At 37.2% G+C, this 26407-nt stretch overlaps 1 protein-coding gene across 9 annotated transcripts in view; it reads left to right on the top strand.

Moving 5' to 3' along the window:
• Positions 1-26407, top strand: part of KIF13A (kinesin family member 13A) — a 106756-nt gene that overhangs the window by 34537 nt on the left and 45812 nt on the right. For all 9 annotated transcript variants that reach the window (XM_064665383.1, XM_064665347.1, XM_064665355.1 and 6 more), the window contains exons 3-9: positions 6031-6043; positions 12669-12729; positions 20673-20765; positions 21276-21456; positions 22458-22545; positions 23772-23906; positions 24419-24531. In XM_064665383.1, coding sequence (XP_064521453.1) covers positions 6031-6043; positions 12669-12729; positions 20673-20765; positions 21276-21456; positions 22458-22545; positions 23772-23906; positions 24419-24531 — 684 coding nt within the window. The remainder of the gene's footprint in view (positions 1-6030; positions 6044-12668; positions 12730-20672; positions 20766-21275; positions 21457-22457; positions 22546-23771; positions 23907-24418; positions 24532-26407) is intronic.

The raw sequence follows: 26407 nt of genomic DNA, 5'->3' as shown, positions 1-26407 counted from the left end.
CCAACTGCTGTTTGCACAGTGGTGTGCTGTTGCATATAGGATAGGCGTCAGCCCTTTTTTGGGCTGTCCGTAGTTGTTTTTACATGACACCAAGGCTTGTGTGTAAAGATTAGAAACACTTGAACTTCATGTCAACAAATTGCTGGCATTGGAATAATAATGCCTTGGGCAGTAAAAATAGTCAGAACTTGGGAGCAAAGGTAAGTAGTGACTAATAATGTTCCTGGACAGTTGTCACTTTCTGTTTTCCTTGTTGTAAATGTCAGAATATAATGCCTTTCACTTACTTTAACAAGCTTGTGTTGGTTTCATAACCTGTAGTTTCATTGCTGTAGTAAATGAACTTCAGTGCTTGGAGTGGAACGCTGCTATGGTGAAATATCCAGGCATTTTCTTCTTTTTTGTCATGGAAGTCACTCTGCTACTGTAATGTCTACTTTGTTTAACTTGCACTGCAGTATTTGTCATTCTGATTTTGGTGTCTGACTTTTCTAAGCATGTGAGAACAACTTATTAGAATATGCATCTGTTTCTCGTGGTGTTTCTAATTATGATCAGCTACTACCTTATTATGCAGGCACTTGCTCAAATTGCTTTGCTTGTTAAAATGCTTTCCTTTTGCTGTTCTTCAAAGGATTATTTTGTCCATAGAGCAGACTTTTGCTGGGTAGGAGGATTAAATAGATACCTTGTGCAAGAATATAAAATAACTAATTATCTATATTTCTGTACATATGTGTGCTCACACAGTATGTAAAGTCACTCTTCCAGGAATCCTGGTATTGAATTGTGCCAGCTTCGTTAGTTGGCTGTACAGGAGGTGTCCCAGACAAGCACAAAGGTGGGATGCTGTTCCCTTTAAGAGCATCGCCCTTGCCATCTACTTCAGTCTCCTTCTGCATTTAGAAAATTCATGGGGGAAATGGGCAAATAAATGTCCTTTTTCTGTGTTCTTTGTAGAGAAAATGGTATACTGCCAGTAGTTTGCAGTATATAATCATCTGAAAGTGTTACTGTGGCAGCCTGTGATCTTTTCCTAGGTAGTTTAGTACAGTGTCCATCAATAATATATAGCCACACTTTTTAACATGCTTGGTATCAAGCCTGCAAGTAACAGCCTGTAGTGATAAACTATGAGACAAGGAAGGGTCCTAGAGCTATATGATCTTACTGTGAAAGATAGGAGAAACAGTATCTCTCTGCTTCTACATAATTTACATTGTTTGCAGTTAGGAGTGCTGAGTGTCTGCTGTCTGTGCTGCAGCCACCCTGAAAGCTTCCTACACATGCATAAACAAACAGTGCTGTTACTTCTATCCACTTGTTCTGATGGTCCTGCCACTGGTTTGTTTCCTTGCACTCTGCCTTTGAGTGAGGCAAACGCACACTGCTGTGATATACTCAGCCTGAGTTGTAAGGCAGCCTGATTTTAGAAAACAAAACAAAATTTAAAACCACTTAATATTACTGCAGTATTTGTTTTGACGAACTGGTCTTTAGATTCCAGAGGTGCTAAAGCAGTGAAATGTAAGAAATAATATTTTTTATCACAATGATCTTTTCAATTTGCTCATCTTTATACTTCCAGAGGAGAGAGGAAGACTTTTTTCAACTCATCATATAAAAACCTGAAGACTTTTCTCCCTTGTCTCGTATACTGATAGTTGCTTGTAATAATTCTTTTGACCAGTTACCCTGAAGAGTGCATCAATGACTATGTAGCCACTTAAATGTAAACAATTATATATTTGGGAAATCAGTGAGTACCATGAATTTGCTGTGGTTGCACATGTGGTGAGAGCAAAAGGGGATTTCAAACTCAGTCTTAGATGATGACTTTTGGTATAGTCAGCTTACAAGAGCTGCAAAGTCATCTGATTCATTCATTCGTAGATACTATGTGTGGTTATTTAACATAACTGGTTATGATTGCTTCATCTTGATTAACTAATGTGAGAAAGGAAAAATCCCACTAAATACTTTCCAAAATCTGAAATCATTATAGTATGATTGTGACCTACTTGGCTTCTTAGAAGAACTGAATTGGAGATGAATTTGGCTGTGTGAATGTTCCAAATAATCTGAGACCTGTTTTTCAAAGATGCCCTGGTCTCTGTCTCCTTTAATGTGGAGAACCAGGTTTTACACCCACGTTCTTGTTTTTGATCGTGCCTTGTCCCTACTGAAGGTGACTTTCTTAACCGGGGGTGAGAAGCGGGTGGGGTGATGAAACCCCATTATATGCAATAGAGAGAAAAAACAATTCTGCCAAGTTTTTTTTGATTTATAAAAGGTTTTTCCTTCTGGTAGAAGTGACATTTGCTTGGAAATGCTGACAACACTAGCTAAGGGACAAGAAAGTTCTTGTTCTGAAAGTTATGAAGTCTTTAAGACGACAGTATCACACATTTCTGGATGCTCACAGTGCAAGAGTGTCTTCTATTGCTTCTTATTGCATGGGACTAGTTTTCTATATGACAAAAGAAGACTCCTAGGGGAGAATGTAGGTAGTTAAAAAGATAAAAAAGAAGAAACAACCTTTGCTGTTGTTAAACTACTAGCAAAGTGCACTCCTCTCACGATATGCTGTTACAGGCAGTGGGGTAGTTGTTAAGGAGAAACTGTGAATGCAGTCAAGAAGGCTTCTCGTTCATGTTCTGACATAGAACATGAGAACTGACGTTTTGTGAGTCACTTCTCTTGGCAAATGTGAGAAGCATTTTTAATTTTAGCAAGGGACAACAGGAAAAGAAGTTTACATTCACATATTCTATAAATTGTTTCTCTTTATCTGGCTTAAAATTTTAGGTAGCTACACAGTCTGGGGTCTTCATGTGTGTTAGCCAAGCAAGACAGGAGAGGCTTAGTACTGTTGTGAAAGATAAAGCCTGAGTAGATACCAACACCAGACACACTACTCGGTAAAGCTGGAAAATCATTCTAGTGATATTTTACTAAAGTCATGATGGCTTAAGGACAAAGGCAGAAGCAAGTTCAGAAGCTTTGTGGTCATTGAAATTCATGCTTTTCTCCTGGCCTATGAGAATATTTTCCAGGCTCTTGATGGTATTTACTTGGGTTTTGAGTTCCAGGCATGTGAGAAAAGTCAGTCTTCTGTCTGAGAGTGCAGGTTGAAGATGCCTATCAGGTTAACCCAAAATCTGTGGTTGTGCAGATGCATTAAAAGGTTAGGTAACTCTGATAATGTCCTGAAGTGTATACTAACTGTCCACTTTAGAGGAGATTTTGTTGTCACTCAAAAGGTACTACTTACATCTTATCATTGACACCAAGGATGATTAGACATGTAATTAAAAATTCTTGGAAATGAACATTCTAATTGTTGTATCTTTGGTCTCTTGTCCATACATGTATTGTGTGTGTGTCCCTGCCTCCCCAGCCCCAGCTGTGTCACTGAGTCACCATGTTTCTGTGGTCACTGGAAAAAACTGAGACAAATTCAATTACCTTTGAAGCTGAAAGCTGCTGGTTTCTAGGAAAGGAAAGAAACCATGAAGTACATATTAAAATAAAATAAAAAAACAGACCAAAAAAAGTATGTGAAAAATTGATCGAGGGTAATGCAGGGATTTATAGCACATCTTTAAGCTGCCACAGATGTGATTTCTGGTAAACTGTACACGGTTCTTTATTTATTAGTCTGAGTCCTTTGATTGAAGTAAGTATTTTGGAGTGTCTCCACCTGAATCACTGCCAGGATAATGGTTACACTGAGTTGGTTAGCTGGAATTTCCAAATAGCTTAAAAATCTATCTTGTGAGATAATATAGCTGACTTATTCCAGAGGCCTTTGATCATATTGCTCTTGGTGATGCAGGGAGTTGTTGGGAGTTGCTTAAGTTGGTCTTGAGAGTTTGGAGCAGCAGGATGTGACATTATGGTAGGAAGCTGCAGCTCCCTGTGCTTTGAAACCCCTGAGATCAGTGATGCTACCGGGAAGCTCTGCTGTCCACCAGGACTTTAAAAAGTGGCTATTACGCTTTTTTTGAAATGGACATCAAAGCAGAGTAAGATGAGACTTCCAAAAAGGTAGTGGCTTATGTTGCTTCAGTTAACATTTTAAGAAATGTGTCAAACCATTTGTTTACTTCAGTTGTGTTCCATACCTTTTCCAATTAGGGCTTATAAGAATGATCTCAGAAAAGAAAAAAGAAGTTGATAAACTTTGTGTTGGTTTTTACTTCAACTAAACTGTTTAGGGCTTCCACTGAAGCCGTACAGCAGTCTTATCAGGAATTCTCTAAGAGAGCTGATGTATTCTGGAATTATTTTTCAAGATATGAGTGTATTTAGAAGCTTTCCAAAAGACCTTGGATGACTTCTTTCAGTAGGAATTTCATTTCAAAGTTTTGAGCTGGTGCTGGGACTCTGTCTGGACAGGCTGATAACGTTGGACTTGCATCATATCTGAAAACGATGATTAAAATGAAAATATGCAGAGTACAACTAAATGTATTTTTCAATTAGATAAGAGTGCATTCTGCACAAGTTCTGAGCCACCTGTACATGAGCTAACCATGGACTGAGCCTGAGTAGGGACCAGTAATGAAAGGGTAAAGCTGCAGCAAGTGGTTTAGCTCAGAGGCAAACGATGTTTGCATTACACCAGTACTGTGTACCAGATATGTAACTTCTGGTTCAGGCAGACGTGTCATCTGAGGTACAAGCTGAGAGTAGGCAGAAAAGATTGCATAAGATGTGTTTGTGGATTTGCGTCGCTTTGGCATCTTTTGCTGAGCTCTTGTATTGTGGGTTGCTGAGAAAACTGCTCAAAGTGTTTTCTGTCTTCCCCCCACCTCCACCTCCCGACTTGGTGCAGTTGGTATGCATAGTCTGGTGGATGAAAGCATGGCTTGGTCCCACGTGTTTCTGCAGTGAAAGTGTAGCCTCTTGATATCTTTGAATTTTGTGTAGTATGTCTGTTGCTAATACCTTTCATCCATACCCTTATCTCATAAACCTTACAGTGTTCTCTGCTTGTGTTGTTTGTCTGTGGACCTTTCTGGTTGTGTTTTTTGTCTTCATCCATATTATTTTTCCTTCTTTCTTCCATGCTTTTTTCCCCCTTTATGTGAAGAGCAACTGGAAATTTCTTCTGTGTATCATACCAGGCTTATTTTAATATATAATTTAAACATATGCCTCAGGTTGTGGTTTTGATGAATGGCTTGTCAGTCTAATTCTGCACTGTATGTTCACCTCCCCTCTTGCATTGCCATTAATGAGGACAGGGCAGCATAATGAAACAGTGCAGTGATCTCACTTGAAACCAATCCCACCAAAAAATCCTCAAACTGATTTAATTTACAATGTGACCATATGGCTGCCAGCATAAGCATAAATGCATTTAAGGACAAGTTGAAGTACTCTGAGCTGGTGTCTTTAGACTAGGGGTTTGTAGTCCCTGTTTTATTTCTGACAGCACTCATTATAGTTATGTGCAATGAAAGATAATGGTGCTTTTGCGTTGGTTTCTTACGCTCTGTGTAGGTTTTCTGTGGCCAGGGAGAACACAGGTTTATTTTTTTTCACACCTCTATAATCTCTACAAAAAACATTTGTTTGTCTTTTACCTTGGTCATGCATGTGTAGCACTGCTGAAGTCAGTGGGGCTTCACCCTGGCACCTTGGTCTGCCAGTTTGCAGGCTCAGTTTACTTGCCACCAAAGATGGGCTGTGTGTCGACTTCCATGACAAAACAGATTCTCGTCTACTTTCTGGATTTCAGTTCTCTTTGATTTTTATATCCATAAAGAATCTGACCTTTTATTTTTAATGTGGGACTGTATTAGTAATTAAGTACTTACTGGTTAAAAATCTGTGATATGTCATTTAAATATCTTCTGATCTGATTATTCTTAAATTCATTGTGGATTAAAAAAAAGTTCAGATAGTGATGACATTCACTGACTTTGTTTCTTTTCTTTTTTTTTTTGCTGCCTTCTCTTTATGTGAATGGTATATTCATGCTTCTTGTCATCATTGCTGATTTTCTTGCCAATCATCTAGAAAACCACCTAAGGTAAGTATTTTGTCTCTTTATACATTTGTAACTGCTTGAAAATGTTGAGCAATGCAGAAGAGTTGGGCATATTGCTGTAGTATAGGTCAATACATCTTCGATATTTTAAAAAAATTATCTGTTCCCCATAATTCCAAGTTAAAGACTTAATAATTTCAGAAGAATATATTTTAATCCAACTGACATGCAGGCAAGGCACATGACTTGTTAAAGCTGCGACAAGGACAAGCCATAATTTTAAGGCATTCATAAAAATATTTGAAAAAGTAAACAAGTATTGTGTGTAAAACATTTCATTGCACGCAATTCTGCTTAAAAGTTAAAATACTGTTCTTAAAAGGTGACAAAATGCATCCAATGAGAAGCAAATAATTTTTATTTGTACTGGATGATAGTCAGAAATTAATAATTAGTGTAAAAGTTGCCAAGGTACACCAGAATTCACCTAGAAAGGATTGTCTGTGTTGACTGTAGTGCAGAGGAAGGGCAGGAGAAAAGTATTGTGTACCTATATTAAGAAATTAATAAAGTTCTTCTAACAATGCCAATTGATATATTTAACACAAGAGAGTTTGATCACTGTTAAACCTTTCTTTTAAAAGGAAAAACCCGCCTCCTTTCTGTTGTAATTTCACCTGAAAAAAAGTGGTTTTTACAAGAGCCTTCCTTTTCTGCAGTACATTATTCATGTTCTATTATAGGCAAATAAAGTTATTCTCAACGTTACATAAAAGCTCAATTATGGCCTTATATTTCTTTGACAAAACCAGAACAGCTGCATACTTGTGCGTAAATGTCACATTATTGTTAGGTATAGTTGGATGGTCACTAATATCCTCAAGCTATAATGCTGAAACTTCTGACGTTATGTGAAATGTTTTTCAGTTTGAGACAGAATAAGGTTCATGCCATCAGTGGAAAACAGACTTTGTTGAGTTTGTGAGGGTGTGATATGAGTTGTGAATGTTACTTGATTTATACAGTTTTTAGGGTACTGCACGTAGTTGATCTTGAAATTAGGTTTATTTAAAATAAAATTTTAGAAATATTGGAATTCTCTTTGTCTTTAATGAACTAGCTTATCGTCAGCCATGGATGAATTATTTTGCCACTTCAATTTGGTACCTCAGAAGCTGTGATAAGAAAATTTATTATAAGGATATTAGGGTGTTTTGCTATTTCTACAAACATCGCATTTAAGTATAATTTTGTGACAAAGGTAAAATGATTGTTCTGACCTGAGATCTGTGAGCTGTGCCCTAGGCCATCTTCTTTCCATACTTCTTCAGCCCTGTTGTAGGTCTTGTGTTTGTCATACAGTGACCAACTTTTTTTTTTTTTTTTAATCAGTTCTTTAATGGCATCCATTTACATTAAGCTTACTGGTGTAGACTCTGTTTGCTGTTTCCTTGTGGATCTCCTTTATTACTTATCTCCATCAGCAGTTGTAATAGGCATGTAGGAACAGCTGCCCCATGAATGAAAATTTCCCTTCCTCAGTTATCCCTTCCTTTTCTTTTTAGGAACCAGGTAGTCCCATAAGTCACCTAACAAGTCAGACTGACTGCTTCTCAATGAAAGCAGAATGTGATTAATTGGCTGTCTATTGGTCAGCTGGCAATGGCTATTAAACATTAGCCATACATTTGCAATATTTTATAGCTGCATAGACAATACGTTAGGGGTAATGTTCAATCTGGGTAATGCATTGCTAAATTCAAACCCCAAACTCTATCTAGCCTATACTGAGAATTAGGCTTCAAAACAATAATGAATGTGAAATTAAACTCCTTTTTAAAACTAATTATGTAATTTGGCTTAGTCTGGCAAGCAGTTAGTATTGGATATGGTACTCATTACCTATAAGTAGTTCGCAGGAGTATACTTGCATACATAAACTCTTAAAATTATTAATTCCTCAAGCATTGATTAGGGGCTTAATGAAAATGAGTTCTGCAGAACATTGTTTTGGCTGTTCAAAATGTGAATACCCCTTTGCTGTCTTTTCAGATTCTGTGAGAAGTTACTGCTGTGTAGCAGTCAGACACAATGACTCTTCTAGTTTAAGACCCAAAATTTCATTTTTAAGCCACAGGTACAGGTGATTTTGAGACAAAACTCCAGATTTTTCACTGATGTGCACAATGGATGCATGGACCTGCATCCCATTTTTCAGGAAGCCATAACCTCTAGCTGTCTCCTTAGCAAAATAACCAACATCTGTCTTAAACTGCTGTAAGTGTTTGCTGAAGGAATCAAAGCCACATATCTTCCACTTTTCTTAAACTTTGTGGTTACCAGAAAAAGTCTTTTGTTTAATTTCCAATGTTTGCTAGCACTCAAAGTACAATTCTCTCTAACCTGGAAATGGCCTACATAACTCTTTTTACTTAGGGTAATGTGAGCACTTACAATGACTCTGGATACAGTAGTACCAAGATCTAGCACTCCCCAGCTAATTCTTTCTCATAACTTTTCCATTTTTATATGTTTGTGCTGTAATGTTTGTGAGGTAAAATTCTTATAATGAATATATAATGAGTACCTACTCTAGCTCATATACTTATTTTTACTGTGGGCTTCCAATTGTGCAAGACTGTGCCCTGGTGAGTCATGTTGCATTACTTGTAGCTCTGTCTGTTACTTGACTGTTTCTGAGATGTCTAAAATAATAGTCTAAGCTTTTTTTTTACAACTGTCATACAATACAGACTAAAAATACTGTGCAATGTCAAACATTGGAATAATAGAGCTGGGAGAAAACCTACGCTATTCATCCCTCCATTCAAAATTTTTTGTTTATAAGCTCCTACTCTAGCGTGGCAGGTTCCTGGCAGCTTCCTTTTATCTAACTTTCTCTTTTAGATGCTAGGATGAATTATGACACATAGAATCTTGCAAAAATAAGAAAATTTTGAGGCTTGTTTGTTAGTTCCCTATATAATTTAAAAGCCCAGAATAATTTTGGGTCTAGTTGTGAGAACTGGCCAACACCAGTGCGAACTTAAATCTGCTTGTAGTTGAATGCCAATACAGACATATGAGGTAGATGTATACCTGTCTTTCGTGGGTTTCCCATTTTGCTTGTCTTCTGAAAATTGTTAAGCTTCCTGGTACAATGGCTATGGAATGGACATCAGAGCAGTAGGAAAGCAGAAATACTCATCTGTATAGTCACAGAGATGTAGAGGAATAACTGAAAGTTCATGAAATCTTAGTGGAAATAAAGGTAGCAATTTTAAACTTTCAATTTCATACAAAAATACTTGCCTTTTATTTTTCTTCTATATTAAGCACCTAAATGGAATAGATTTTCCAAAATGTAGTTAAAAACTAGTTCATATGAGGTGCTTGAAGTTTAAAGGTTCTGTTTGTGTCACAGATATCTCTGTTCAAATATTTCTCAATAGTAGTTTTGATATAGTTGGTTGATACGGTTTTGATATAAGCTGGTAAAAATCTTTGCTAAAAAGGCATTTTCAATGCCCAGTAATGCCCAGTTTGAGTATTGGCCATTGAGTCTGAGACTTGAATGTTAACAGAAGTTCTGATAGCTTTGATAGTCATGTTGACAGGGGGTTTAATACCTTCTTCAGGGAAAAAAAATAAGAAAAAAAATTATTATTATGCATACTTCTGTCAGAAGAAAAAGTAATACCCACAATTTCTGTTTTCAAGGAAGAATAATCAGTGAAGATGAGAGAAGGAAGGGAGCACATTAGAAAAGACTTAAAAGGTTTCTTTTTCATAGCATAGATTCTGTGTCTTGACCCTGAGTATGCTTGCATGCTCATCTTGGGACTGCATGTTCTGCCATTCCTGCACTGGGGGTTAGAAAAATATAAAATAGTTATCTTTTTGATCATCTTTTCTGTAGAAGGGTCACTCTTCACGTAGGGCACTGTTCTACAGGTATTTCCTGTAAAATGCCTTCCTCACGTACGCATGGAAGAGCCTTACTGATTGGGACCAAGTATCTTGCTCTTGTATGCCTTATCTCTTACCCTGTTAATTCTTGCATTTGCAATCTGTTTTCCCAAAGGTCTGAGTTGCCCAGAAAATTGTTTTGGTTGGGTGCTTCCTTAAAGTATGGTTGCTGGAAATGTTCAAGGTAGCTGTTTTGTCATCACTAATCAAAGTAATTTTTAGGTATTCTTCTGCCAGTATTAATGGAGAGAGGAATTTTGCTGCAGCTGCTCTACATGTTTTACAGATAGTGCATACCCTAGCAGTTTCTGCCTTTTTGCCTGACTCTTTAAAAAAAAAAGTCATCTTGTTACTTCTGTTAGAGGGATTTGGCAATTTTCCAGAACAGATTTTATAAATAGACTAAGCCATGCCCTGGCTTTTTATGTTTGTTATGAAAACATACTAAAATGCTATATTTACATTTGTTTTATCTAGAGGCAGAATTTTAATCTTCCTATTGCATAATCATTTTTGACCTTTTAAAAATCAGTCTGACCAATTTTTATCTCTTTTAAAAAATCCCAATAAAAACTGCTTTTCTACAAGAAACTCTTGGCTATAAGCACATATTTTAGTTTTAAGAGTCTCTTTGCAAGATGAGTGTTTAAATTAGAAGTCACTGAATGATCCTGACATGATTTTCCGTGTTAACCAAGGGGAAAATGCATAGGACAATAGATTAAATTGGCCTACAGTACTGCTGTATTGACATTTAAGTCATTACACATGAGCATGTGTAGCTGGGTAACCTTTTTAACTGGTCTCTGTGATCCACTGCAGATAATGCTTAGTTTTAAGGGGGAAGAATCGGTATCTGGTAAATTTGGATCCTTATAATAGAGTTCCTTTTTTGTAATTGAACTGCTTGCCGTTTGATCATCGGAGAGATTAGGTATTGTTACTAAGTCCTGTGAGGAAAACTTCCATAGAATATGAGATGAGAAACAGTGGTTCTTGGACTACAGAAGTTAGGAAAAGGGTTAGAGGGTTCTTATTGATGGCAGGTTTTTATGGTTAGATTTGAAGTATGATGATCAAATGCACAAAAGTAATTTAAAGTGCCCCCTACTTATGCGGATGCCTGAAGACAAAGTGAAGTAACTGCTGCATTTTACTTGCAGTTCAGTGGCCAAATTTCATCTTTGACTCAGTCACATCAGGGAACAACCTGACTCATGAAGTTGTCTCTTTCTATTTGTGCTGCAGTAATGACTCAGGCCTCCCTTTAGATTATTATTATGGGTTTGTTTGTTTTCAGAAGGGAATTCCAGAACTCATTTCACTCTTGTGGACTAGGTGTTGTCTCAGTATTGAGTCCTCTCTCAGGCCATTTGATGTGTTTTCCATTAACCTGGAGGAAAGGGAAAGAGTTGAGGTTACTGTGCTAACCTGGTTTTATCCTTCTGGAATATTTGCAGCAATAGACATTTTGGGAAGATGTCTTAGATTAGATTACAACATATCTGTAGATTAGATCACATTGTAATTTTGAATTGCAGGGAGTTCAAGATGTTCTTGATTCCCAAAAGCCAAAAGAAAATTATCCTTCTTCTTCCTCACCTCAGGACTTTTCTCTAGTGAATTTGTGTGTTTCTGCTAACAGAACCTGTGGCTATTGCTCTACATTGACATGCATGGATTGTCTCACTAAGGGGATCAGCTATTGGAAGAAAAGAAAATTTTGACCCAGGCAAAGTTTTATTGAAAAGGTGGTTTGAGATTTTCCCCACCTTTTGTGCTCCCAAAGCAGAAAGCTAAACCAGAATCTATATCGTTAACTCATCCACAGTCAGTTTATCATGGCAAAATGTGGAAAATACACTGCAGCTTAGGTGTGTTTGTGGCCATATAAAGCTGTAAAAAAACAATGTTAAATGTCTACACCATGATGTTCCCAAATGTGCAGAAAAAGGAACTTGGATGAAATCCCAATGTGTTAAGTGGTTTTACAGGACACTGTTTCAGCTCTGCAAGCCCACTGAGCACAATATTGAACCTCATTCAATTTCTGCCTAGCTGGAACTCTTTACTGAAGTGATTTTAAGTGATCTTTTTATTAGAGCAGGCTCTGAAAGCTTGTCTCTCTAATAGAGCTACATTTTCTATTTGTAGTTTCTGAGCTTCCTCTGCTGAGATGCAGAACTGTAATCTTAGTTTAGGCAGGTAATCTAATACTGTTTATTTGCTCCTTAAGGCTTGTAAGTAGTAATGATCTTCACTGAGTATTAGAAGTCCATCCCATGGTAAAACTTCTGTGCATATTGTGTTGATGTCTGCCAAATAGTCATCTCACCAAATTCTTTATATTTAGTCCTTGTGGTGCTGTTTCCTTACTGTTGGCAGAAATGTTTGTTAGTGTTAGTGCCTGGAGAAGAGTGGAGTTAGTTATTTGGTTTTGGCTGTGTTTTGAAATCTGCATTAAGGGATAGAGTAAGGAGTATTTAGTATAGCATTATACAGATAGAAAAGAAGTATTGTGGTTTGCAGCTCTCAAGATTTCATGAAAGTATTCCTGCTGATGAAGCTTTTTTACAGTTCTGATTTAGGATCTACAGAAACAGTAGAGACTAATTACACAGTCACAGATATGTCCTGCTTTAAAAGAAATGTCTTGTAGCCAGAGGATCCTAATTTCTCTCTTTATGTGCTTCTGCAGGTGTTTGCCTTTGATCACTGCTTCTGGTCCATGGATGAATCAAACACCACAAAATATGCAGGTAAACTCTTTTTAATACATTGGACAGTGTAAATAATTTGAGAACATATGAGAGTTTGGGCCTTTGTTTTGTGAAGTTGGTTTGGGGTTTTTTTGCATTTTGGAGTTGGTTTGGGCTTTTTTTCTGCATTTTGTACTGTGATGCTCAATTGGCTTCTTCACAGAAGCAGGAATCTCATTTTTACAGGGTTGATTCATCTGAGTGCAAGCCCCTCAGCTGAGAAGGAATGCAAGTTTTAAAGTACCCAGTACACTGTTCAGGAGGGATGCTTTTACATCTAAGCTGTAGTGTTCTTTTTTTATCACCTGAAAGAGCCTTTTGTGGTGATTGTTTCTGCTATTTAAAATTTCATTTCTGCATCAGAAATGTCTTCTGATTGGTGCTAGTGATGAACTTATGTGTTTTCAGTGCTCTGAGAGGGGAATAAAGCGTGTTCTCCTCAGACAGTGTAGTTATTTCAGGTCTTTTAAGTCAGTCATAGTCTGATTGTTCATTCCTACTGTGTTTTAAACAATCAGCTTTGTGACTCCTTCCTTCCGAAAGCTGGATAATCCGTGCAAGATTGTAGTTTTCTCATAACTGGATTTGTGTGTTAGCATATTCATATTTTATAAGAAGATTTCTTTTGGTGGAGAGGGCTCTGAATGCTGCAATCTCAAAGCTGTGGTTTATGGAAAGGAAAAACCCAGCATTCAGCTTAGGTATTCATATTATGAAGTTTTGTGGCCCATAAGATCTCGAAGGTTGATATCTGATGTCAAAGTTTGACATCAGAGGTCTCATAAATGAACTGTCATATATGTGTGTTAAAATATATCTCTGACTGCTGTAACCTCTGATGTGAAATCCCAGATTGCACTTTATCATGGATTCCACTACATTTCTTAATTGCCTGAGCAAAGAGAAGCTTCTTCAGGGAAAAAAGTTCTTCATCGGTTCATATTTCAAGAGCTGTGTTTGCACTGAACAGGTGAACTGTACAGTAGTTCAGGCTGCTAGAGGCATTGGAGCACACATCACATCACCTCCTTATGTGCCTACACACCTCTGTTTCCTTTTAAAGGAAGGAGGTGATGGTGTGCACCTCGATCTTGGCCCCATGTGCCTCTAGTGTTCACATGGGAGCTGCACCTGTTGGGTAAGCCATGGTGTTGACCCACTTGCAGAGAAGAGAGAGAGCAGAGAAACACCCCTAACTGGTTTCTCTCTCAGTTTAACCCATCTCCAGGTGGATTCAGTGGGGTTCTACATCTGTTTATTTTTAATTTGAGTCAAAACAAGTTCTCTCCAGCCTGTTTCAGAAGCTGTAATTGAGTATGTCTTATCTGAAGTTTTATTATCTGTATATAGAACAACCTCTTGTTGGGCTGGTCTCTGGAAAGCTGTGGCTCACATCTCTTCCATTTTTCTTACTGTCCAAAAAGCTATGAAGTGTTTTTTTGCCTATTCCAGTTAATGTTCCTGTGTGGAAAAAAAGAAAACCAAAACAGGTTTTTTTTGTTGGGTTTGGGGTTTTTCATTGTTTTGTTGGGTCGTTTTTGTTTTCTTGGGGGGGAGGCCTTGGTATTGGTGTTTTTTTTCCCTTTTCAGAAATATGCTAAGAATGTGAGTTAAAAGACTTGCATACAAAAAACAATGCTTTCACTGATTTTTTTTTTTTGTCGTTGTTGTATGGTCTTGAAGCTAACTTGTGACTTCCAGCCCTCATGTTCTGGAACATAATGAATTTGACACAATATCAAAATAAAAGTAATTAAAAAAACACCACCAAAGTGTTTCAGACCTAAGTTACTGGGTTGTTGGCTTGTTCACCTGCTTGTGCATGAACTGATGTTATCCTATACTTCAGTAATATTTCTTGGTTTAGAGCCAACAAACCAAATGCTGAAATGACAATATTTCAGTTTTTATATATTAGTAATATTAAGGCTGCCAAAGTCTGTTTCACAGCTTGGCCTAAGTTACTGTGCGTTTTTATAAACAAACAAAAAAATCTATGATAACTGGTTTTGGTTGGGGTTTCTGATGATTTCTTTGCTTTGTGGAACAAACCCCAATTCTCCTTGCAAATATACATGTTGTCTATGTCCAGAGATTGTGCTAAAGACTATTACAGAATTAAAAACCTTAAAGAGTCCAAACAAGCCATCTAACCACCTGAGTTTTTGAGCTAAACTGTAACCTCTTGGATGCTGTACTACAGAAGGGTAGCTAAGTGTATTAAACATTCCCTGCCCAAAGTAACTCTCTGTGGATGTGTTAAGTTTAATGTCATTGACAAGAGCAGGGATTAGTTGCACAATTAAAAAGAAACATGTGTAAAGCTTGAAAGCTAAGTCCAGAGTGCTTGAAAATGTAAGTTGCGTGAGCTTCAGGCTTAAGTAAAATTCTTAAAATAAAAAAGCTATGTGCAACAGATTTAATTACTTGAAAAACACTTTTACCTGTCTCACAGAAATACAGTGGAAGATGTGACAGTGAAAGGTTTAACAAGAGATTCTCAAGTACTAGGCTGCCCTATCAGTCATTGCTCTCTGTGCAAAACCAAAGCATGTTCATCTTGCATTACGTTGAAAACATACATTGTGGGATATATTGTACTATATTAAAGATTGACACATGTGACATCAGAAAACACACAGAATGCACCACAGACAACATATGCCTGAGTCCTGTGTTGACTTATGTGGCTAACTCTTCCATGTTGTTATTTTGTTTTTAATGCCAACAAACCCAAAGTTTATCCGCTACTGGAAATGCATATTTATTACAGGATCTATAAAACTATCTCACATGATTGGGCTGGTTTTATTTTTGACTTTGTTCATTTATCTGCAGTAGTACCAGCACTTATTGATATCGTTAATATTAATAATTAATATCTTGCTCAAGAGCGAGATTCTTGTATGGATAAACTTAATTACATGGGTAATTGGTAACAATTCTCAGGCTGTGGGGAAGCTAGGCTAACCCTGAGATGGGATTAGCCATCTCTTTCTTTTACCCTAAACTTATTCTGTAAGATATCTTCTGCTTCTTTGGCTGAACATAAGGTTTATTTGGTTGTACTAATTTTCTTTCTGTACTCATGTTCAGGAAGTACAAGTTTAAAAGTACTTACCTTATCTTTCCAGCAATTGAAAACATGGGAATTGTTGCTGTCGGTAACAGAATTGCTTTTTTAGCAATTTTTTTTTTCACTTAAGTGGAAACTAATCTAAAATGATCCAACAATATATCTGACAGAAATAGTGCAGGCTACCTTCATATGATGAAAAGCGTCCTGAGGGCACCTTTGCAGCTGTCCTTGCAGGACTACCTGATAAAGACAACAAGGAGTCTGGAGCACAGAATAGGAGTAAGCTCTTTACAAGACCTTTGTGGAAGTGATACTCTGATTTCAGATACTGCAGGAGGCTCTTTAACAACTTGATATCTTATGTTAGGGATTGCGGGATCATAGAATCACGAAATGGTTTGGATTGATGTGACCTTAAAGACCATCTAGTTTCAACCCCTTTGCCTTCAACAGGGACACCTTCCACTAGACCAGGTTGCTCAGAGCCCCATCTAACCTGGCCTGGAAGACTTCGAGGGATGGGGCATCCACAGCTTCTCTGGGCCAGTGTCTCACAACCCTCACAGTAAAAAATTTCTTCCTAATATCCCATCTAAGCTTTCAGTGAAAAGCCATTACGCCTTGACCTCTCACCATATGCACTTGTAAAAAGTCACTCTCCAGCTTTTACATGGGCCTCCTTCAGGTACTGGAAGGCTATAAGATCTCCCTGGATCCTTCTCTTTTCCAGGCTGAATTACCCCAGTTTCCAACCTGTATTTGTACTTGGGATTGCCTTGACCCAGGTGCAGGATCTTGCACTTGGCTTAGTTGAAATTCATGAGGTTTACAGGGGCCCACCTCTCAAGCCTGTAGAGGTTCCTCTGGATGGCACCCCTTCCCTCCAGGGTGTCTAACACACCACATGGCTCAATGTCATCAGCAAATTTGCTGAGGGTGCTCTCAGTCCCACTGTCCATGTTGCCAACGAAGATCTTAAACAGCACCAACCCCAATACCAGCTGGCACAGTCCTCTTTGAATTTCAGAACTCTCTCTGAATTGCTCTTAAGCCTGAAAACTAAGTGTTTATAACCTGTGTTAAGTGGGGGTTTTATTGGGAGGGTGTTTTTGTTTGATATTGTTGTTTCTTTGTTGTTGTTTTTTGGGTTTATTTTTTAATCCAACCAGGTAGCAGGTAGAGGGAGGATTACTCTGAATACTGATGTTGTGTGTTTCTGAACAGTTTGGGGCTGTCATTCCAAGCAAGGAATGGTTACAAACCTCTGGGTTTGTGCTGATCATCATGTGCTAGCTTCTGCACCATTTTTCTGATGATTTAATTCTGAAAGACATAATTGGGTATTTAGTGAGAATATGGACCTCTTACTGGAAAGGGGTGAAAAAGAAGTCAATGAAATAGGTTTTGAGGAGGAGAGGAATTTGATTAAAGGACAGAATGAATTTGCCTTGATCTGGAAGAGGTATGAGCTTTGTGTATAGGCTATAGTAGAAGTGTTTTGAGTGTAAGCAAAATAGCTTATTACCATTTGTTCTTGAATGGGTCAGGAGTCAGTTCATGTATAAAGGACACACCTGCTTGCCTTGAGAAGCTCACAGAGACAAATAACTGCTTGGCATTTTGTTCAAGAGGAGGATATTGAGAAATTCTCAGCAATGAGAACAAGGAATTCATTTTACAAGCCTGGACAACAGTAAGAGCGTATTGAAGTCTGTGATGAAGTGGATTTTTAAAAAGAAGAAAAGAAACCCTTCAGTTTGGGAAGGATTCAAGACATGGCATAAATAACCACTTTAGCACTTAGGCAGGCCCATTCCAAGGACCCCACACTGTATCAACTTGCCCATGGATTTTTCATAAACTTCCTAACCTGCATCATGTTGGGCCTGACATCTCAGCTCTGTTTCTGCAGGCTACATTGTCCTGAAAGGCCAAACACCCAGCTTTGAGCTAAGCTTTAATTGAATAAGAAATATGTATGCTTTCAGCACTTTCAGCTGCTGTATTTAAAAGGAAGCAAACCTGGCAATTGGCTTAAAGAACTGTAAGGTTCTACCCTCATGAGAGATTGTGAGTTGTGGAATTTGAGCATGGGCTCCCTGACAGCCTTGGGTGTGCTTTCCCCAGCCTGACTGACTCCATGTCTGCCAGTCACCTAAACCTTGCCAGTGTTCTGAGCAGAAGATGGGAGAGGGGATGGGTATTTGTGGCCTTTAGTTCCCTCTGTAAGAGGTTATATGGTTTTTGCCAGCTGGAAGATCGGGAATCCCCATCTTGAACACAATAAGGGTTGGTGTAGGGGAAATTCTTCTGTTAACTAATTTTTTTTCCTATATTTCTCCATTTTGCTGTAAATTAAGTCAGAATCAAGTTAAATCCCCTGCTAACCTTTTTAAACACTAGGCATATGTGGAAAAAAAGTCCTGTAAATAAGGAAAAGTATGCATTGCAGGCAGTATAGGTTTGTTTAACAAAACAAAATTGCAGCAGTGTAGATGATGGATCTGCATTATTTCTTTTGACAGTAAGTGCACATGGACATAATTCTGTATATTACAGATTTTGTAATCTGTTGGCAAACCCACTAATAAAATTCAGGGGGGAAACAGTGAGGTTTTGTACTGAAAAATATCAAAATCTCATGGATGATAAACTGTTGCCCTCAACAGTACACTGCATTAACAAATTAATAAAATATCCATAATTGAACTTTAGCATTTTCTATTCTTTTCTGTGAGTGCACTTAAAACCAATCTTATTTTATTCCATGATAATTCAACTGGATACTATAAACAACAGTCTTTAATGACCCATTTGTCTATGTTGGTATTGCTGAGTTCTTAGAGTATGTAATAAAAATATAATTTTAAAATTATATATCAGTGTCTAATTGACTTTCAGTTTGTGTTGACAGTTTGAAAATTAAATTTGTTCTGAAAAATAAATCCAACTTTGCCTATGAGATTCAAACTGTGTTCCTTCCCCACTAAGGAGTTCAGTAGCTTATGCTTATTATAAGCATATACAGTTTTATAACATTTTGGTATCTACTTTTTTTCCTTATGAATCATGGAGGAGGTTACTGGTTTATCGCTTGGTTTTTCCTCTTCTGACAAATGGTTTTATTCTTCACTAACAATCATGGTGTACTCTTTTTTTTTTTTCTCATAATAATTATACTCAGCTTCAATCTTTGGTTGATTTTGTGTTCTTGCTCAGCAAGTTAGTATGTGGCCTCTTTGATGCTTGGTAACTACAAAATGGGCCCTCAGGAGCAGGTTAGAAAGCAAATTTTTCTGTATTGTACATTCTTAATAAAATCTTTTGTTGATATGTTTTCTTCATTCATCAGTAGTTTAACATTCTTTATAGCTATTTCCAGGTTGTTGAACAGTGCTCTCTCAACATAGGTATTATCAAATGACCAAGTGATTCCTACTTAAATGAAAAGTGACTGAATGTGCATGGGGAAGGAAATGGAGTTATTCCAGAGTACAGCAGATTCTTCTCTGTTTTTAATTCCTGTATTCAGTAGGATTAACTGTGTTAATCCAAGACCAGTGACACTGGAATTTTAGAAATTCAACTGAAAAGATACACAAAGACCATTGTGTATGGTCTTTGAAATTAGGTATAGTTAAAGGAAAATAAAAGTAATGTACTTTCTTGTCCTATTTACATGCCTCTAAAATATTCTGCAGTCATTCCAGAGGTTGTTCTGCAGGAATTTTCTGGGCTACCAATTACTTGAGGATCATGAAGTATAGATATCCTCATGAAATGTATAACTGTATAGCTAGATTATTTTTTATGCCAGTATATTCCGTTTTGAGAACTACAGAAGTCACTGTTGCATTCACTGATAACCAGAATTTCTTGTAACTGACAAGTGCTGAAACTCCCATACCCAAATGAGAGATGCAGCTGATTTTAGCTGTTCAGAAAGTCACCAGCAGTGAATGCAAGTTTTAAACGCAAACACCAGAAGGTGAACAAATACTGTTCTTAGCTCAGCTCTGCTTGTTTTGGGTGTACACACAGCTGGTGTAATTCTCTGATCAGAACTCAAAGCAGACAACCCATTGACCCTCTTTGTGGTGTACAAACTCTGGGTTTTCCTATTAAAAAAACCAAACAAAACCCAAAACCCAAACCAAACAACCCAAACCAGCCACTATCTGAAATCCTCCTGGCACAGGGAGACAATTTTCAGACTATGAAGTTCTGCAGCTGACATTTCAAACTATGGATTTGGCAAAATACATCCTCAAACAGTTCTGTTGAAGTCTGACAGCCTCCTAATGTGCATTTCCTCACTGAATGTCATTGGAATGCTTTTATCTTGGTTCCACTATCACCTTGCCACAGGGCAAATTACAGCAGCTTATGGTGAAATTTGAGGCCAGTTCCCAAAAGAACAACTTCTAATATTCCTAGCAAGATATCTGTTGTGCCTCTAATGTCCCAGTTCACTAATGGGTTTCATTGCAGTGCTGTTACAGTACTCTCTTGGGCATAGTTTGTGATTAAATAATGCATATTACTTGCAAAAACTACACTTAAAAAATAAAAAATAAAAAATTTAGACATCTATGTTATTTTCTAAGCTTTCAACTTATATAACACCTTTCAAAGAACTGCTCCTTTCACAAGATAATCAACAATATATTTAAACATGGGAAGCTGTTACACTGTGTTCAGGCAACAGTTGTGAATTTGTCACTCAGTTGTGCGTGAAATCACTTGTTCATTCATCAGTGCTCTCAATAGAAAAAAGTAATGTGCAAACCTTTTTTTATTCATGTTTTCAGTGAATTTTAGTATGTTATTAAATTTAAAATATACAAACCCAATTATTTTCTAGGTCAAGAAGTGGTGTTCAAGTGCCTTGGAGAAGGAATTCTTGAAAAGGCCTTTCAGGGATATAATGCTTGTATTTTTGCCTATGGACAGACAGGTGAGTGTCCTGTGCTAAAGGGAGGAACACTTCGTGCATATGGGAAGTGAGAAGAACAAAACATAAATATTAAGATAGATAACATTTCAAAATTGTATTTTGAAATATCATACTATTACATATCAAGCGTTTGGCACAGCCATTGACAATGTAAAGTTCTTAAACGCAGCTCTGTCAATATGATCCTCGTTGCTACCTTTTGGGGTCACTTTCAAAGCCTGAAAGCAGTAGTTCCTACTGAAGGCTCATTCAGTCTTTTGTGTTCGAGTGTGTTCCAAGGGGTCCCCAGTAATGTTCCTGCTGAAAGAAACCTTTAAGATAATTTCTCTTTTTGTTTGCCTGTGCCTTGTAGTCCAAAGAGAAAGCTATCTATCTGGAATAGCATGTCATGTTGTTCTGATATGTGCTTCTGGAGGAATAAAAAGAGGATTAAAACATGTGCTTCTTGAACAAATGAGTAATTCAGAAATTACACTCAAAGCATTTTCTTCTCCTTTTTTTTTCCTTTAGGTTCAGGAAAATCCTTTTCAATGATGGGCAATGCAGAGCAGCTGGGTCTGATCCCACGGCTCTGTTGTGCTTTATTTCAGAGAATCTCTGTGGAAGAAAATGAATCTCATACTTTTAAAGTAGAAGTGTCCTATATGGAAATCTACAATGAAAAAGTCAGAGATCTGCTTGACCCAAAAGGGTGAGTAGCTTCACTCTCCCCCACAGCCTTCCTTATTTTTGTCTAAAACTATAAAAATAAAAATCAGTTTTGCAAGTCCTTGAGAAGGTTTTTTGAGACTGTATGTTTATATGACTTCTCTAGAGAGGATTAGATACTAAACACCAGAAAGAATATTCATGTGAAGCTTTTATATACTGTTGTGGATCAGTTTAAACATTAGGCTATCATCCTAATAATACAAACAAATACTGTATGAGGTGGTTTACCACCAGCAAAACTGCGTACAAGCAAATTCTGGAGTATTTCTGCCACATGATCCAAACAGTATTTGGGTAATAATTTTCATCAATTATAAGGAATTTGAAGCTTATTTACTTGGGTTTCATGGTTTAGATGCTGAACTCTTTGAATATAGAAGGGTGACACTTCAGAATATACTCAGGCATTCTTTCTTCTGTTTTGTCTACGCAGAAATACTGGTTAGGCTCTCTGACTTGGAGATTTCTATATAAGAGGTAGTTTGATAGGATTTTTTCATCTGAGCATTAATATATGTGGTATATATTTGGATTCTTGAACATAATTGCAGAAGGTGAAGAGGTATGCAAGTTAGTTAAAAAGGTAGATTTGAGACTTACTTGATATGTGTCAATAAAGTGTAGAAAATGCAAGATGAATTGAAGCTTTAGCAAATTGCTGAGGGGAGGATTTTTAGTTTCCTCTCTTTTCTCCTTATTCTTTTTGCCAAATAAGGCATTTCAGGTTTTGTTACAGTCACAAATACCAGGGTGGGAGGATGCATTAAAAATAATTCACGTATATAGAGTAAAACCGATTAGATTGGTTTGAATCTTCATTGTTACTTTGAGTTACAAATTCTGGAATACTTTCTTCCTCTTGTTACAATGAAAAGGACATAAACTGGCTTCTGCTATATAAAAGATACCTATTTCATATGAAAATTTTTGGATATCCATGGTAATTAGTAGATTGTACATGAAGTCTACTTTATTCCATAGGAGTCGGCAGTCCCTCAAGGTTCGAGAGCACAAAGTGTTGGGACCATATGTCGATGGCCTGTCTCAGCTGGCTGTTACAAACTTTGAGGTAAATCTAAACCCGTGACAAGTGTATAAATAACACCTATGTACACAAGCAAGAAGAATCTTATAAGAGGTGTCTATCCAGATATTTTGGTTCTTGAGTGATTATGGTCTCTGACAATTGCAAAGGTCTGTAATGCTTTGGGAGTATTTATTTCTTGTAGAAGCACTGGTTTTGCCTTTATGTAAGTTAAAAGTATAATAGTGGTATCTTATTCTTTTGCAGTTTTCAATGCACATGGTTTATGCCACAAACACAATGTTTGCTTGACATGGAAAATATGAGGCTTCTAAAATAAGAATATTAGTCTTCCAGCATGAATTTCTTTGATTTTGTTATTGAATACTACCTTCTATTTTATATAGGTGTGTATATAGGTAATTCATAACTTAAATCACAACAACATCTGAGTCTACTTGATTTACCAAAACATATTGAATTAAATCAATATTGTAGAAGCCAATGAACTACTACAGCTCCAATGGAAATAAGCAGAGCAGTGCAGTTTGGAAATGTTTTTAAAAAAATGTTCATTCTTTGTGTAGTATTATGTGGGAACCATTTTGCTTTTTTATGGGGGTTTTTATTTTTCTGAAGCATCTGTGTATATTATAGAGATATAAAAACTGCTTTTGCAGCTTTTATGGCAAATTGCTTACTTTGAAAGCACACTTTCTTTGTTCAAATTCTAGTAAGTATTGTTCATACTTAGTTTTTGGCTGATGACTTTTGAAACTGTTTTGGAAGACTCAGCAAGCACATATAGCAGTCTTGGCATAGTCATCTTTGTTTTACACATGTGAGAAGGTACAGGCTCAAGCGAGCTAACTTGAACAAATTAAGTGAAGATAGTATTAATTCAGTAAAGAGATGTCCTGTGTTCACTGTAAGTAGATCTGTGTTGGCTTGATTACTGCCATTAAACAATATGATTTGTGATGTGGATGTTACCAATGTATTTCAGCAGCAGATAAGGAGAAGGTGAATTGACTGTAGTTGCTGGGCTTTTAAGAGCAGCATTTAAAACAGAGATATGATTTAATGTTGTTCTGTGGACTTACCTACCCTCTGTACCACCTCAAATACATCTTAAAGAATTTTCTCATTGCTTTTACCTTCCCTTCTTCCTCTCTCACAGGTACACACCCTTCCATCTAGATGGGAATTTTGTTCAGCAAGCACAATACTTGCTTTTATCCTAACATCACTTTTTACTCTTTTTGCTCTAGGATATTGAGTCACTGATGTCAGAGGGAAACAAATCACGAACAGTTGCTGCAACCAACATGAATGAAGAAAGCAGCCGCTCTCATGCTGTATTCAATATTATAGTGACTCAGACACTTTATGACCTGCAGTCTGGTGTATGTATTTCTGTTGATTAATTTATGAAGTTATGGTGGATTCTTCTTTTTTCTGTTTCTTACACATACATTATCTGTTTAGCTGTACTTTGACCTTGTGCTTGATGCCATGGGGCCCAGTAATCAAGATTGAGAGAGCCCTGGAAGAATGAGGAAGCACATCAGATAAAGCAACCATTTGGATCACTTTTTAAGATTATATTGCCACCATGAAACCTTTCTAGGTCTTAACTGTTGCTGGAGTTGGTATGTTTTAGTGTCCTATTCTGCCAGTAAAGTTATTGATGTTACCACACAGCTGAATCTGGTTCCTTAGTGCCTCAGGCCTTTACTATAAAATATATGGGTGACTTTTAAAGAGCTATAAAAACTCATGACAATTCCTTCTCCTCTCATATCTTGAACTTGATACTTTAATCCACATTATTATAAAGAGCAGTTTCATGGTGCCAGTGTTAGTGCTTTTTGCCAATGTTTCTTAGCTGTTGTTCTCCCATGTCCCATTTGTGCAGAATTCTGGAGAGAAGGTCAGCAAGGTCAGCCTGGTGGATTTGGCTGGGAGTGAGAGAGTGTCCAAAACAGGAGCTGCAGGAGAACGCCTGAAGGAAGGCAGCAACATAAACAAGTAAGACATGGGTATACACAGGATGCAAATCCTGGTCTTGAAGAAATCACTGTTGTTTCCTTGGCCTCCTCTCTTGATGTGCTAGTCACAAGTCAGCTCAAATGAGCTTCATCAGGAGCTCATGGTTCAATATGGCTCTTTCAGCTGCTCTGTGCTGAGCACCATGTGTTTCCTGACATTGGCATAGGGATCCTGATTCATACTTGACTCAGATGAGGGCTATATGAATTTTATCTGGAAAAAGTGACAGCAGTGCTCTTTAATTAAGCATATACCTTTTGTGACTCATATATACACCCTGTCCCCAGGCTCATGTGTTTGTCTCATCATCTGCTCAAGGAAGAATGCAAAGTTGCAGCGTTGAATGGCTTTGTTCCAACATGAATTAAAATATGTAAGGGTGTAATGTACAGTTTAAGAAAATCGGATCAGAATGAAGCTGTGTTGGTTTAGGATTGCCTTGGGCATTTTTGCTCAAGCAATGACAAGTTTCAAAGGATTTTTTTAACCGTAATTACTGTGTTATTGTCCAAAAGCAAGAATTTAGCACACTATTACCGCTGTCTTAAATATACTAATCTTCTGGGAAAGAAAGAGTCTAACTGTTCCATTAAAAGCTACTGCTTTTTCAATTTAATTTTAAAATGTTACAAAATATTTTGGTATTTAAGTTAACAACGGCGGCACAAAGTGTGTATGAACAGCATTCATACTTACAATGATTTAAATTTACCTCTTGTTGAGTTTGAACATGTTTGCTCTTTCTAGCTTAATTTCTAATCTGCTTTGCATTTAATGCATCTTAGTGGTAGCCACAACCGGCGTAGTCTCAATGAAACAAAATTATGTGGCTCTGTTTGCCTAATGGCAAATATTGTAACCTTACCCCGCAGGTTACTAGTTAAATCCAGATTGGTTTTACTAGAAATTCTATTTGTATTTTGCATAAACAAAGATGAAATTAAGTGTTTCTTTCTAAGTCTTGTGAAAGAGTTCAAATGCCAACCCTCCCAACAGCAAATCGCAAGTGTAGCTATAGATACAGAAAGACTTTCAGCGGGTTTTTTCCTATTAGGATGTTTATTCACTGTTAAACTTGTATGGTATCAATGCAGCTGGGAAGGCCTGTTTTGCCCATGCTGAACCCCTTTGACAATACAGGACTTCAAATAAAAGTGCCAAACCTTTATAAGAAAAGAAAAGATTTTAGAAAAAAAAAAACTGGATAGCTCTACATTTTCTATTCAATTAAATTCTTATATGTTACAAGAATATAATAGCTTATATGCTATTACTTAGTCCATTTATTAAGCATTCTCTATGAAATACCTTTTGGAACTGAAAGGGAAAAGAGGATTCCTAGTGCTGTGCTTGGTGTCTGTTGTTAGATTTTTACTGTTCAGGCTTTAATGAATGACTTTTTAAGCCTCAGAATTGATGGACATGTTTTATCAGACTAGTTCTTCAGAGAACATTGTGTGCGATCTTCTTTGGGGTGTGATGCACCTTAGTTATTAGGGAAAGATAATCATCTTTTCTGGAGTGATACTATATACTTAAACCATAAACCATATACCTTACTACGTCAACCTCTTTTCTTCTTATTTTTCTTTTATAAAAAACCCAGTAACGTGTTGGTAGCATGTGTTATGTTTAATGAGATCAAAAATGGAGCTGCTGGCAAGTAAATTTGCTGTTTGTGCTGTGTTTTGTTGCCTTGAAGAAGAATGTGGAAATAATGTACCTGTTTATTTACAAAGAAGGGAAAATTTACACTCAGCTCTGTGTACCAAAATTGCATAGTGCAATATTTCACCAATCTCTACAAGTGTCTGTGCTGTTTGTTTCTGATGAAAACTGGCTAGAGCTGTGGTAG

This window comes from Pseudopipra pipra, chromosome 1, assembly GCF_036250125.1.
Source record: "Pseudopipra pipra isolate bDixPip1 chromosome 1, bDixPip1.hap1, whole genome shotgun sequence".
NCBI classification, from domain to species: domain Eukaryota; kingdom Metazoa; phylum Chordata; class Aves; order Passeriformes; family Pipridae; genus Pseudopipra; species Pseudopipra pipra.
The sequence above is the reverse complement of the archived record's forward strand: the minus strand, read 5'-3'. Positions and strand labels throughout refer to the sequence as shown.